This window comes from Bos grunniens, chromosome 5 (assembly GCF_055505025.1).
Source record: "Bos grunniens cultivar Pamir isolate PY7600 chromosome 5, Bosgru_T2T1.0, whole genome shotgun sequence".
NCBI classification, from domain to species: Eukaryota; Metazoa; Chordata; class Mammalia; order Artiodactyla; family Bovidae; genus Bos; species Bos grunniens.
The window spans coordinates 59,405,957-59,422,463 of record NC_141169.1 but is presented as its reverse complement, the minus strand read 5'-3'; the positions used below and the strand labels follow the sequence as shown (position 1 = coordinate 59,422,463).

The 16,507-nt window shown below is 37.1% G+C and overlaps 1 protein-coding gene across 1 annotated transcript; it reads left to right on the top strand.

Moving 5' to 3' along the window:
- Nucleotides 1–5,027: 5,027 nt before the first annotated feature.
- Nucleotides 5,028–6,265, top strand: LOC147372143 (olfactory receptor 6C68-like). Its single transcript, XM_086403612.1, has one exon. The coding sequence runs from the start codon at nt 5,210–5,212 to the stop codon at nt 6,263–6,265; it is 1,056 nt and encodes a 351-aa protein (XP_086259738.1). The 5' UTR covers nt 5,028–5,209.
- The last annotated feature ends 10,242 nt before the right edge of the window (nt 6,266–16,507 follow it).

Below are 16,507 nucleotides of genomic sequence, written 5' to 3'. Positions count from 1 at the left end.
CTTTCATGTCCATACATGACTACTGGAAAAACCATAACCTTGACTAGAAGGACCTTTGTTGGCAAAGTAATGTCTCTGCTTTTGAATATGCTATCTAGGTTGGTCATAACTTTCCTTCCAAGGAGTAAGCATCTTTTAATTTCAGGGTGAAAATCACCATCTTTAGCGACGTTGGAGCCCAATAAAATAAAGTCTGGCACTGTTTCCCCATCTATTTGCCATGAAGTGATGGGACCAGATGCCATGATCTTCGTTTTCTGAATGTTGAGCTTTAAGCCAACTTTTTCACTCTCCTTTTTCACTTTCATCAAGAGGCTTTTTGCTTCCTCTTCACTTTCTGCCATAAGGGTGGTGTCATCTGCATATCTGAGGTTACTGATATTTCTCCCGGCAATCTTGATTCCTGCTTGTGCTTCCTTCAGCCCAGCGTTTCTCATGATGTACTCTGCATATAAGTTAAATAAGCAGGTGATAATATACAGCCTTGACGTACAACTTTTCCTATTTGGAACCAGTCTGTTGTTCCATGTCCAGTTCTAACTGTTGCTTCCTGACCTGCATATAGGTTTCTCAAGAGGCAGGTCAGGTGGTCTGGTATTCCCATCTCTTTCAGAATTTTCCACAGTTTATTGTGATCCACACAATCAAAGGCTTTGGCATAGTCAATAAAGCAGAAATAGATGTTTTTTTCTGGAACTATCTTGCTTTTTCCATGATCCAGCGGATGTTGGCAATTTGATCTCTAGTTCCTCTGCCTTTTCTAAAACCAGCTTGAATATCTGGAAGTTCACGGTTCACATACTGCTGAAGCCTGGCTTGGAGAATTTTGAGCATTACTTTACTAGCGTGTGAGATGAGTGCAATTGTGTGGTAGTTTGAGTATTCTTTGGCATTGCCTTTCTTTGGGATTGGAATGAAAACTGACCTTTTCCCGTCCCTTGGCCACTGCTGAGTTTTCCAAATTTGCTGGCATATTGAGTGCAGCACTTTCACAGCATCATCTTTCAGGATTTGAAATAGCTTCACTGGAATTCCATCACCTCCACTAGCTTTGTTCGTAGTGATGCTTTCTAAGGCCCACTTGACTTCACATTCCAGGATGTCTGGCTCTAGGTCAGTGATCACACCATCGTGATTATCTGGGTTGTGAAGGTCTTTTTTGTATAGTTCTTTTGTGTCTTCTTGCCATCTCTTCTTAATATCTTCTGCTTCTGTTAGGTCCATACCATTTCTGTCCTTAGAAACTTATATAATCTATCAAATGGAAGACATAAGAAAAATAACTCTCACCTAGATTGATCTTAACCCAGAATAATACAATCCTTAGTCTTCAGCCTTAGTATTTCTGGAGACAAATATTGAGCAAACATGGAAGTATCAACATACTAACAGGAAAAAGAATAAAATGGAAAATTAGCCAGTTGAACTTTGTAATATCCGTCAGTTCTGATATTATAGATGAACTCACTGGTTGCATATAAACTGAGTGGCATACATTTAGTTTTTGTTCTAAATAGCCCATTTATACCAGTTGTAGCAACACAATTATTATAACCGCCCCTCTTTTTTTCTCGTTACCTTTGTTTGACAATAAATATTATAGTAACACTATCTTTTTTTTTTTAAATAGCAATACAAATACTGTTCATGAAACCAAGATATTCAGGTAAACGTGCATCAATAATCAGAATGCAATGATTCAAGCCTGGGACTCTGGAGTTGCTCTGTGTGGCTACTTAATATTAGAAAATCTTGAAAATAAACTTTATCTCTCTCTGTCTCAGTTCTCCCACTTTTAACGTGGAGCTAATATACCCATGGATAAGAAAATGGCAACCCATTCCAGTATTCTTGCTTGGAGAATCCCATGGACAGTGGTGCCTGGTGGGTTACAGTCGATGGGGTTTCAAACAGTCGGACATGACTGAATGACTAACACCTTAATATATCTCCTACCACATAAGATGTTCTAACTATTATATAGCTAACATATATAATAGACAATTGCATGGAGCATAGAAAGAAACATAAGTATATAGTATTATCAATTCAGTTCAATTCAGTTGCTCAGTCATGTCCAACTTTTTATGACCCCTTGGACTGCCGCACACTTACTCCTTGGAAGAAAAGTTGTGACCAATCTAGGCAGCATATTAAAAATCAGAGCCATTATTTGCCAACAAATATCCATCTAGTCAAGGTTATGGTTTTTCCAGTAGTCATGTATGGATGTGAGAGTTGGCCTGTAAAGAAAGCTGAGTGCCATAGATTAATGCTTTTAAACTGTGGTGTTGGAGAAGACACTTGAGAGTCCCTTGGACTGCATGGAGATCCAACCAGTCTATCCTAAAGGAAATCAATCCTGAATATTCATTGGAAGGACTGATGTTGAAGCTGAAACTCCAATCTTTGGCCACCTGATGCAAAGAACAGACTCATCATAAAAACACCCTGATGCTAGGAAAGATTGAAGGCAGGAGGAGAAGGGAACAACAGAGGATGAGATGGTTGGATGGCATCATGACTCAATGAACATGAGTTTGAGTAAACTCCAGGAGTTGGTGACGGACAGGGAAACCTGGTGTGCTGCAGTCCATGGGGTCGCAAAGAGTCAGACATGACTGAGCAACTAAACAGAACTGGACTTCTCCACGCCAGGCATCAGTGTCCATTACCAACTCCTGGACCTTACTCAAACTCATGTCCATCAAGATGGTGATAATATCCAACCATTTCATCCTCTGGGGTCCCCTTCTCCTTCTGCCTTCAATCTTTTCTAGCAACAGGGTCATTTCCAGTGAGTCAGTTCTTTGTATCAGGTGGCCAAAGTATTGGAGTTTCAGCTTCAGCATCAGTCCTTCCAATAAATATTCAGGACTGATTTCCTTTAGGATTAACCGGTTGGATCTCCTTGCAGTCCAAGGAACTCTCAAGAGTCTTCTCCAACACCACAGTTCAAAAGCATCAGTTCTTCGGCACTCAGCTTTCTTTTTGGTCCAACACTCACATTCATACATAATACTGGAAAAACCTTAAATTTGATTATATGGACCTTTGTCGGCAATGTAATATCTCTGATTTTTAATATGCTGTCTAGATTGGTCAAAACCTTTCTTACAAGGAGCAAGTGTCTTTTAATTTCATGACTGCGGTCACCATCTGCATTAATTTTGAAGCCCAAGAAAATAAAGTCTATCACTGTTTCCATTGTTTCTCCATCTATTTGCCATGTAATGAGGGGACCAGAAACCATGATCTTTGTTTTTTGAATGTTGAGGTTTAAGCCAGCCTTATCACTCTCCTCTTTCACTTTCATCAAGAGGCTCTCTAGTTCCTCTTCTCTTTCTGCCATAAATGTGATGTCATCTGCATATCTGAGGTTATTGATACTTCTCTGGCAATCTTGTTTGTGGCTTGTGCTTCATCCAGCCTGGCATTTCGCATGATGTACACTGCATATAAGTTAAATAAGCAGTGCAACAATATACAGCCTTGATACACTCTTTCCCAATATGGAACCAGTCTGTCATTCCATGTCTGGTTCTAACTGTTGCTTCTTGACCTGCATACAGACTTCTCAGGAGGCAGGTAAGGTAGTCTAGTATTCCCATCTCTTGAAGAATTTTCTCCAGTTTGTCATGATCTAAACAGTCAAAGGCTTTGGCATAATCAATAAAGCAGAAATAGATGTTTTTTTTCTGGAACTCTCTTGCTTTTTATATGACCTAACGGATGTTGGCAATTTGATATCTGGTTCCTCTGCCTTTTCTAAATACAGCTTGAACATCTGGAATCTCATGGTTCACATACTGCTGAAGCCTGGCTTGGAAAATTTGGAGCTTTACTTTGTTAGCATGTGAGATGAGAGCAATTGTACAGTAGTTTAAGCATTCTTTGACATTGCTTTTCTTTGGGATTGGAATGAAAACTGAACTTTTTCCAGTGCTGTGGCCACTGCTGAGTTTTCCAAATTTGCTGTCATATTGAGTGCAGCACTTTCACAGCATCATCATTTAGGATTTGAAATAGCTCAACTGGAATTCCATCACCTCCACTAGCTTTGTTCATAGTGATGTTTCATAAGGCACTTAGTATTATGATTATATTTAATTATATGAATATTTGACTTAGATTGAAGTAAGTCCCAGGAAGATACATGATGGAGTGCTTTATAATGTCTATTGAGGTTCAAATCTAGACAATAAGTGTCTGAGAAAAAAATGCAACAGGAAAAAGTAAAGGCAAAAATGTGGACTTGAAAGAAATGAAAATGGAGTAAAAAGAGTTTCTTGGTGAGGATATTCATTAACTTTTGTATTGACTTTTTAACCATAATAGAGCATGTAAATGTGCTTCAATCTGAGTGTTAAATGAAAGCATCAAAGTACACCTTTTACATCCTTCAGCAGTTCATTCATTGCACTCAGCATTACCTCACAATGTGATGAACCATGTAACAAAATAGGCAGATTGTACTACACAGTGTTATCCAATGAGAAGATTCAAGATACAGGTAGTTTATCTTACACTTTAAACTTAAGATTACAAATGCAAATGCTTTAGAATAAAGATACGTTTTGCCATTATAATGAATTCTTAATCTTTAGAAAGCAAAATTTATGTTTTAGATAAAACTGAAAGTTTAAAATCCCAGGTGGCACAGTGGTAAAGAACCTGCCTGCCAGGGCAGGAGACACAGAGATGGAGGTTCAATCCCTGGGCCAGGAATATATCCTTGAGGAGGAAATGGAAAGGCATTCCAGTATTCTTGCCTGGAAAATTCCATGGACAGAGAATCCTGGTGGGCTACAGTCCATAGGGTCACAAAGAATCAGACACGACTGAGTGAGCACACAAAATTTTATTTTAGGATTTTAACATTTCCCAAATTATAAAGCAAAGGAATGAAATTGAAGTTAATATTTTTTAATTTATCTTATGAGTTAAAGGAAACATTTCACCATATAAAAATATCTATAATATACAAAATGAAAAATTAATGTAATTAATATACCACCCAGGCTAAAAGTTAAATGCTTAATTAATTATAAATTAATTTGGGAGTTTACTAAAAGAAAAGTTAGGCTGTAAATCAGCAATTAAAACATATTTAAAAGCTTCATTTGATCATTAGGTACAAGTAGATGGGGAAATTCAGCTCACGTAAAACAAGAAATGTATTCCTTAGATCAACAAGTAAAGCCCATGGATGCTGGATGAGTCAAATAAGCAAGAGAGTTCTCATCATTGGTTGTTTTCATCATTGAATTCTGCAGTTCAAATCTCTCTGACATTTACAGGTAGGTTTGGCAAAATCCAGGAGTCAATAATGAGAAATCACACCACAGTGACAGTATTCATCCTTCTGGGACTGACAGATGATCCTCAGTTGCAGATTTTACTCTTTATTTTTCTATTTATCACCTACATTTTGAGTATAACTGGAAATCTGACCATCATTACCCTAACCCTGATGGATCCCCACCTTAAAACACCTATGTATTTTTTTCTCCAAAATTTCTCTTTCTTAGAAATCTTGTTTACAACCACCTGTATTCCAAGATTCCTCTACAATCTATCAACTGGGGATAGAGTTATTACCTATAAGGCATGTTTCATACAACTATTTTTAACCGATCTCTTTGGGGTAACTAAATTTTTCCTCTTGGCAACCATGTCATATGATCGTTACGTGGCCATCTGCAAACCCTTGCATTATATGACAATCATGAGCAACAAACTGTGCAAAACAATGGTCATCTGCTGCTGGATGGCAGCACTTATGACTATCCTCCCACCACTCAGCTTAGATTTTCATCTGGAATTCTGTGATTCAAACATCATTGACCATTTTGCCTGTGATGTGTCACCTCTCCTGAAGATCTCATGCTCAGACACATGGTTAATTGAGCAGATGGTTATAGCCTGTTCCGTACTCATCTTCATCATCACTCTTCTTTGTGTAGTTCTCTCCTACATTTACATCATAAGGACAATTCTAAAATTCCCTTCTCTTCAACAAAGAAAAAAAGCTTTTTCTACATGTTCTTCCCACATGATTGTACTTTCCATCTCTTATGGCAGTTGCATCTTCATCTATATCAAACCCTCTGCAAAAGAAGAGGTAAATATTAACAAAGGTGTATCACTGCTTATTTCTTCCATATCACCAATGTTGAATCCTTTTATATATACTCTGAGGAATAAGCAAGTTAAACAAGCCTTTGATGGCTCACTCAAAAAAATTGCATTTCTCTTAAGATAGTAAAAAGTATCTGTCAATAGGCCAGCTCAAAAAGTGCATATCTATCTCATTTTCACAAATTTAAGATAGAACTTCATATTTTTTTTAGCTTGTAGACCAATCAGGTTGACTTCAGAGCCACTTAATCATTAATTTTCCCTTCCATTCATATACTGAAGAACTAATTATTGAACACTGCTCTATGAAGAACAAAATATATCACTTTTAATTCTTTAACCGACCTACCATGTTTAAGTCATTCCTTTTGCTTCTTTAAAATTATATTCCCAGGTATTTTATGTTATTGGCATAGAGAAGTCTTTCCTGTTTTAGAATTATAATTGATATACTCTATTTATTTCCTTCAAATGCACAGTGACTCCATATTTTTATACATGATAAAATCATCACCACAATATGTCTAGTTATTGTCAGTCTGTTGAGCTTCCACATGTTAACATATCAATAAGAGATGATTATTGGCAATGTTAAACCAATATTTTTAACATCTTAGATGAAATATAAAAGTTACTTGAAAGATAAATATTACAAACCTAACTCAAAAATAAATAGAGAATCTTTCTTTTATTACCTTTCTTTCTGTTTCAGAAATTAAATTAATATTTTAAAATCTTTTCACAAAGAAAACTCCAAAATCATGTTGAGTCAAAATCATGTGGATGAATACTATCAAAAGACAAATAACACATTCTATGCAAATTGTTACAGAACACACAAAAGATAACACTTTTCAATCTTTATGAAATCCATATAAACTTGATACAAATACCAGGCCAAGAAATTACAAGAATAAAATTGTAGATCAACACTCCTTATGATGACACATGCAAATATCTTTAACAATTTGTTATCAAACCTCAGTGATAATTGTTGTTGTTTTTGTTCAGTCACTCAGTTGTGTCCAGCTCTGTGATCCCACGGACTGTACCATGCTAGGCTTCCCTGTCCTTCACCATCTCCTGGAGTTGACTCAAACCCATGTCCATTGAGTCATTGATGCCATTCAACCACCTCATCCTCCATAGCCCCCTTCTCTTCCTGCCTTCAATCCTTCCCAGCATCAGGGCCTTTTCAAATGAGTCAACTTTTTGCATCAGGTGGCCAAAGTGTTGGAGCTTCAGCTTCAGCATCAATACTTCCAGTGAATTTTCAGGGTTTATTTCCTTTAGGACTGACTGGTTTGACTTCCATGCAGTCCAAGGGACTCTCAAGAGTCTTCTCCAGAACCACAGTTCAAGAGCATCAATTCTTCAACTTTCTTTATGATGCAACTCTCATGTCACATAACTACTAGAAAAACCATAGCTTTGACTATCCAGATATTTGTTGACAAAGTGATGTCTCTGCTTTTTAGCACACTGTCTAGATTTGTCATACCTTTTCTTCCAAGAGCAAGCATCTTTGCATTTCGTGGCTATAGATTTTAATTTCATGGCACAGTGATTTTGGAGCCCAAGAAAATGAATCTGTCACCGTTTCCACTGTTTCCCCATCTATATGCACGAAGTGATGGGACCAGATGCCATGCTCTTAGTTTTTTGAATGGTGAGTTTAAGCCAGCACTATAGTTACCAGATAAATTATAATTACCAGGTAAATGATAATTACCAAATAAAAATGACAAAAAAACTTAGTAGACACTTCATAAAGGAATCACATGAATAGTCAATCAGATCAGATCAGATCAGTCGCTCGGTCGTGTCCAACTCTTTGCAACCCCATGAATCGCAGCATGCCGGGCCTCCCTGTCCATCACCAACTCCCAGAGTTCACTGAGACTCACATCCATCGAGTCAGTGATGCCATCCAGCCATCTCATCCTCTGCCGTCCCCTTCTCCTCCTGCCTCCAATCCCTCCCAGCATCAGAGTCTTCCAGTGAGTCAACTCTTCGCATGAGGTGGCCAAAGTACTGGAGTTTCAGCTTTAGCATCATTCCTTTCAAAGAAATCCCAGGGCTGATCTCCTTCAGAATGGACTGGTTGGATCTCCTTGCAGTCCAAGGGACTCTCAAGAGTCTTCTCCAACATCACAGTTCAAAAGCATCCATTCTTCGGCGCTCAGCCTTCTTCACAGTCCAACTCTCACATCCATACATGACCGCAGGAAAAACCATAGCCTTGACTAGACAAACCTTTGTTGGCAAAGTAATGTCTCTGCTTTTCAACATGCTATCTAGGTTGGTCATAACTTTCCTTCCAAGGAGTAGGCGTCCTTTATTTTTTTATTTTTTTTATTTTTTTTAACTTTTATTTTATTTTATTTTTCTAATTTTATTTTATTTTTAAACTTTACATAATTGTATTAGTTTTGCCAAATATTAAAATGAATCCGCCACAGGTATACATGTGTTCCCCATCCCGAACCCTCCTCCCTCCTCCCTCCCCATACCATCCCTCTGGGCTGTCCCAGTGCACCAGCCCCAAGCATCCAGCATCGTGCATCGAACCTGGACTGGCAACTCGTTTCCTACATGATATTTTACATGTTTCAATGCCATTCTCCCAAATCTTCCCACCCTCTCCCTCTCCCACAGAGTCCATAAGACTGTTCTATACATCAGTGTCTCTTTTGCTGTCTCGTATACAGAGTTATTGTTACCATCTTTCTAAATTCCATATATATGCGTTAGTATACTGTATTTATGTTTTTCCTTCTGGCTTACTTCACTCTGTATAATAGGCTCCAGTTTCAACTGGAACTATCATTCAGTGCTGGTGGGCATATGTGAAGTGAAACAACTGCTTGGGAAAACGTTCTGGCAAGTTCTTAAAAAGTTAAACATAGTCACCGTATGTCTCAGCTATTACTCTCCTATTTACCTAAGAAAAATGGCAATCAACATCCCCCAAAATGATATACATGATTTTTTGTAGCCATTTAACTCATAGAGCTCAGAGTTGCAAATATGTCAAACACTTGTTTAAAAATAAACACAGAAACATATTTTAGTTTATTCATACAATTAAAAAAGGGGGGTTCAGGATGGGGAATGTGTGCACACTCGTGGTGGACTCATGTTGATGTATGGCAAAACCAGTACAGTATTGTAAAGTAATTAGCCTTCAATTAAAATAAATAAATTTATGTTAAAAAAAAAACAAAAAATAAATAAATAAAAATAGTTAAAAAAAAAAAAAACACTCAACTGTGCAAAGGTATAAACTGCTAAGACAAATAAAATAGAAAATTTCAGAAAGATTATGCTGAGTGAAAGTTATCAGACACAAAACAGTACATGCTGTGTTCCCTAAATTTAACACTCCAGAAAGGGAAAAACAAACCAGTAGTGAAAAAAGCAGGTCAATTATTAAATGAGATCAAAGTGAGCTATATACTGATGAGGAAATGCTTTGGGGATTTGGGAGATATTATATATCTTGTGGTGTGGTAATTACTTGGATGGCTATATTTTTCAAAATTTCTCAAAATTCACAGTTAAAATGGATGCATTTCATTGTATATAATTTATATCTAAATAAAACTGATTTGAAAAGCAAAGAAAATGAGCAAAATATCTAAAACATGTACCTCACATAAATAGATATTTTGGGACTTCCCTGGTGGTCCAGTGATTAAGACTCTGTGATTTCATTGCTGAGGGCCCAGGGTTCAATCCCTAGTCAGGGAACTAAGATCCTGCATGCCTCATGCATGGTCTGGCCAAATAAATATATATTTGGGAAGTAAGTATATGAAAATAACATGACTACAAGCACACATGTAGGTACCCACAAAGAGTCCAAATGAGATGGCGAAAAACTGGAATTCTTATACACTCTCCACAGGAATGTAATTGGTACATGCACTTTGTAAAATACACTGCATCATCAGCAATTAAAATCTTAGGTATATTATCACAAATAACATATTTATACATTAAAAAAAAAAAAACTGTATACAAGAGACTCTTATCAGTGCTATGGGAAACAGGAAGACCTGGTGATGTGCCCTCATTGTAATGTGTTATATACCAAACTTTTAAAAAGTAAAACAGAATTTTCCAGAAAAAAATCAAAGTGAATTTATCACCAGTATATCAAACCTAAAATAAAAAATAATAAAATGTTCTTTATAGCTAAGAAACATAATGAGGCATATTCTTGAAGATGCCTTAAGTAACAAAGAATATATATTAATGTAAGGAGGAAATTAGAAGGTTGAATATGCAGTGTCTGAAACAGTGAAAACAGCTTACAGGATTTAAATATATAGAGAATTTTTTTTAGAAAAACAAATATTTCTGAAAATTAATATTTTCTGGCATAACTGTTAAAAAGATTGAGGGTTTTTAGTAAATTTGTTTTAGCTTAGAATGAAGAATAAATAGAGTGGTATAACAAATTCCCTGCTTTATTATTACTTCAGAATCTTTAAAAGTAGAAGTTAGACTCATATTTTTAAAATTCTGAAGGAATCCAATATAGAGGATACTGCATCAGGTTTTCAGTTCAGTTAAGTCACTCAGTCATGTCCGACTCTTTGCAACCCCATGGACTGCAGCATGCCAGGGCTCCCTATCCATTACCAACTCCTGGAGTTTACCCAAACTCATCATGCCCATTGAGTTGGTGACGCCATCCAACCATTTTATCCTCTATCATACCCTTCTCCTTCTGCCCTCAATCTTTCCCAGCATCAGGATCTTTTCAAATGAGTCAGCTCTTTGCATCAGGTGGCCAAAGTATTGAAGTTTCAGTTTCAACATCAGTCCTTCCAATGAACACCCAGAACTGATCTCCTTTAGGAAGGACTGGTTGGACCTCCTTGCAGTCCAAGGGACTCTCAAGAGTCTTCTCCAACACCACAGTTCAAAAGCATCAATTCTTAGGCACTCAGCTTTCTTTATAGTCCAATTCTCACATCGATACATGACTACTGGAGAAACCATAGCCTTGAGTAGACGGACCTTTGTTGGCAAAGTAATGTCTCTGCTTTTCAATATGCTGTCTAGGTTGGTCATAACATTCCTTCCAAGGAGTGAGCATCTTTTAATTTCATGGCTGCAGTGTCCATCTGCAGTGATTTTGGAGCCCCCCCCCCCAAAATAAATTCAGCCACTGTTTCCACTGTTTTCCCATTTATTTGCCATGAAGTGTTTGGACCGGATGGCATGATCTTAGTTTTTTGAATGTTAAGCTTTAGATTTTGGAAAAAAAAAAATCCAAATTCTACACAAACATTAACTATCCTTACTTGAAAATAAAGTTCTGATGGATTGTCCTCTACCTTGACTGTGGTGATGGTTTCACTGATGCAGCATAAGTACAAACTCATCAAATTGTATACATTAAACATGTACATTATTGTATATCAACCACATCTTCCAATAACAGATGCTGACAAAATTATAAACTGGGGAGGAAGAATTTGTAATCATCTTTATACTTTTAACACATTTAGGATTAGAGAAATTAGAACTTCCCTAGAAATGCAGATGGAAAACAATTTGCCTGCAATGCAGCAGACCAGGATTCAATCCCTGGACCTAGAAGATCCCCTGGAAGAGGGCATGGCAACCCATCCAGTATTCTTGCCTGGAGAGTCCTATGGGCAGAGGAGCCTGGTGGGCTACAGTCAACGGGGTTCAAAGACTCATACATGACTTAGTAACTAACACTTTAACACTAGAGAAGTTTGTTTCACAAAATAGCACGTTCGGACTACAATCTAAGAACTCTGTACCTATACAGTGTAAGAACCTATACCCTGTTAGAGTTTTTAAACATCGAAATTTGACTTATCTTTAAGTTATGGTCTTTTATTACTAGTGTATCTATACTGTAATTTGATCTTTGCTGTTGTTCAGTCAGTCAGTCATGTCCAACTGTTTGCAACACCATGGACTGCAGCATGTCAGGCTTCCCTGTCCTTCACTATTTCTCGGAGTTTGCTCAAACTCATGTCCATTGTGTTGGTGACGCTGTTGAACCATCTCATACTCTGTTGTCCCCTTCTCCTCCTACCTTCAATCTTTCCCATCATCAAGGTCATTTCCAATGAATCGGCTCTTTGCATCAGGTGGCCAAAGTACTGGAACCTAAGCTTCAGTATCACTTCTTCCAATAAATATTCAGGTTTGATTTCCTTTAGGATTGACTGGCAGAGAAGGCAATGGCACCCCACTCCAGTACTCTTGCCTGGAAAATCCTATGGATGGAGGAGCCTGGTAGGCTGCAGTGCATGGGGTTGCTAAGAGTCGGACACGACTGAGCGACTTCACTTTGACTTTTCACTTTCCTGCATTGGAGAAGGAAATGGCAACGCACTCCAGTGTTCTTGCCTGGAGAATCCCAGGGACAGGGGAGCCTGGTGGGCTGCCATCTATGGGGTCGCACAGAGTCAGACACGACTGAAGCGACTTAGCAGCAGCAGCAACAGGATTGACTGGCTTGATCTTGCAGTCCAAGGGACTCTTCAGAGTTTTCTCTAGCACCACAGTTCAAAGGCATCAATTCTTTGGCACTCAGCCTTTTTTATTGTCCAGTTCTCACATCCGTACACAACTACTGGAAAAACAATAGCTTTGACTATACAGACCTTTGTCGGCAAAGTAATGATCTTACTTGATCTTAGATGACTTGCATTAGATAACATATCTAAACATGGTATTGGAAAATATTAGGAAGTACTAATAAAGTTTTAACTACAGGTTTAGAGTAACCTTGGTAATTTATTTAGTAACCTGATTTTGACTAAATTCTAAGATGTTTACCATAAGCCCAGAAAAATATTCAAAAGAACTGACAACGAGAAAATAAAACTGGAAAGATAGAATTTGTTCTATTTTAAAAAGAACTGATTTTCTCACTTGCGGGATATAATGATAGGTGTTGTTAACCAAAGGCTTAAGAGTAAGTGGATCTGATTAAGAGAAGATACTAGGATAGGAATGTGGCAAATATTAGGAAGAAATACATAGTCCCTACTCATTATATTTTTTCCAAATGAATGTTTATTCTATTATGAAATAATTTTCCTAGAGTTAAAAAAATATGAGGCATACAATTATTTAATAAACACATGCAAAATATTTTCTTCTATTTTAAATAGTAGGACAAGTAAGATGGTAAGTCTGCTGTTCCAGAGGAGAAATCAAGGAATAAATATATAATCAAAAGACTACTGCTCAATATATATTAGAAACTGAAAATACCTAATATATATTGGACTGGTTAACATCATATGATAAAATTGTAACCTTTAGGGTATCATTAGTTAATATGCCACTTCACAGAGTCTGGAATATATAGTACAGTCAAATACCTACATATTTTACTGTATATTAAATAATTTTTGGATGAACCTATTTACAATCAGATTGCAAAGACAGGCAATCACTTCCATTCTTTATTTCTAAGATTTGGACATTTTTCTCAGTCTTTTAGTTCTGCCAACCCCTGACTTGCCTCCTACCTATTGGCATAATGGGTGGATTTTGAACAAGGATATGCTGTATTAGATCCATCCTATTCCATTTCCTGTCATGTACTGTCTGTCTACAGACAGATTTCATACTCTTTGAAGTCATTTAGCAAAAGAATCTATCCCAGGTGATGGGGCAGATGTGGATTTCTAGCACTGCCTACCTAGAGATATAACTCAAGATTTTCTTACGGGATATTCAAAGCTAAGTTTTCAATACCTCTATATAAAACTGGTATTTTCATCTCCATTTACTTACCTTCATTCTAGTTGATTCAGAACTCAAGCAAAAAAATAAGGATGGAATTCCTTCAGAACCCATAATCCCAACAATGTGAAAGACAGACCCAGACACTTTTGTATTATGTAAGTAATATTACAAATTGGAAGCCAAATTTGACAATACACTTCAAAATTCTAAAATGTAAGGCCTTTGCCTCAGAAATTCCTTTTCTGATAAAATAAACTAAGGAAATAAAAGACATTTATATAGAACATAATATGTACTTTTATAATAGCTAAATATGAGAAGCCTTATTAAATAACGATTTATCCATAAGAGGTACAATACAGAAAATTATAATAAAAATATATATTTTGCATGTAAATATTTACAGTTTTTGGCTTAGAAATTGACCATAAGTATACAACTTTCATATATACATATATATATATAATGTACTTGTGTAAATATTTTTCCATTGAAAACATAGACATAAAGCCACTTTGTTGTGTTTTCTTAATACTTTGTTGTCTATGGGTTGAAGAGTATCCAGAAATATGTTTACATCAGGACATTATTATTTTACTCTTGGAATGTGTCTAATAAAATGGCAGCATCCTATTTTCTCCAAGGACCTGATTCCCACTGCTGCCTCTGTCAGGTATTTCGCCAAAATTCAGTGCACATTAGATTCATTAGTCATGTTTCAGTTTAAGTCAGGAATGACTCTCTATTTATCCAAACAGCGGGTTCCTGAACATACATCAGAGTCTGAGACAATAAAAAATTCATTTTATTCACTGTGTAAAAATCTATCCTTGCTGAGAGACATCAGCAATTACCATTTTCAAAATCTTCTACGAATAAAGTTATATTTCTCACATATTTTAAATAAATGATTTTGTTACTTCAACTTTAAGACACAAGACTTTTATTCGAAGGTCTAAATGGAATAGAACCTTAATGAGAGTCAGTTGGCAACTCAGAGAGCACTATCCACTTCAAAAACTGCCTGTGAATATGTATGTCCTCAAGAGAGGGGCATTTGTGCATGTGTTTGAGACCATTTATACTTTCAATTTCATCTTGGAGATGATTATGATTACACAGCTAATTAAAGTCATGACTACCTTCCATTGGAGTAAGTTCTTTGGTAATTTAAGTTTTTTTCTTCATTCACCATTCTAGTCCCTTGGTGTCTGCAAACTATCAGACTTATCTATTTAAAACTCAGAGACGGCAATACATTAATCTGGATATTTCTAAAAAAAAAAAAAAAAAAAAACAGTATTTCTAACAGATTTTCACTTTCAGTTCAGTTCAGTTCAGTACAGTCGCTCAGTCATGGCCGACTCTTTGCGACCCCATGAATCGCAGCACGCCAGGCCTCCCTGTCCATCACCAACTCCCGGAGTTCACTCAGATTCACGTTCATCGAGTCAGTGATGCCATCCAGCCATCTCATCCTCTGTCGTCCCCTTCTCCTCCTACCCCCAATCCCTCCCAGCATCAGAGTCTTCTCCAATGAGTCAACTCTTCGCATGAGGTGGCCAAAGTACTGGAGTTTCAGCTTTAGCATCATTCCTTCCAAAGAAATCCCAGGGCTGATCTCCTTCAGAATGGACTGGTTGGATCTCCTTGCAGTCCGAGGGACTCTCAAGAGTCTTCTCCAACACCACAGTTCAAAAGCATCAATTCTTCAGCCCTCAGCCTTCTTCACAGTCCAACACTCACATACATACATGACCACAGGAAAAACCATAGTCTTGACTAGATGGACCTTTGTTGGCAAAGTATTGTCTCTGCTTTTGAATATGCTATCTAGGTTGGTCATAACTTTTCTTCCAAGGAGTAAGCATCTTTTAATTTCATGGCTGCAGTCACCATCTGCAGTGATTTTGGAGCCCAAATAATTAAAGTCTGACACTGTTTCCACTGTTTCCCCATCTATTTCCCATGAAGTGGTGGGACCGGATGCCATGATATTCATTTTCTGAATGTTGAGTTTTTAACCAACTTTTTCACTCTCCTCTTTCACCTTCATCAAGAGGCTTTTTAGTTCCTTTTCACTTTCTGCCATAAGGGTGGTATCATCTGCATATCTGACGTTATTGATATTTCTCCTGGCAACCTTGATTCCAGCTTGTGCTTCTTCCGGCCCAGCATTTCTCATGATGTACTCTACATAGAAGTTAAATAAACAGGGTGACAATATACAGCCTTGATGCACAACTTTTCCTATTTGGAACCAGTCTGTTGTTCCATGTCCAGTTCTAATCGTTGCTTCCTGACCTGCATACAGATTTTAGCTTTAGAAATATTAAATTTGAAAGGATTTCACTCATTGGAAATATTCATTGCATATATCATTATAGATGGGTCAGTTATCTGCTCACTCTTTTGCTTCTCAGTAGCTACAGTAGAACCAGACATATCATAGGTTCTCAATATGTTTTGAAAGAATTCATGGGTACTCACTAGAACAGTAGAAACAAAGAAAAGTGACCTTCTTATGATATCACTCTTATGAATCAATACAGATTTATACCAACATGTACCTATAATACACTTAGAGTGCCAAATTTCCAACAATATT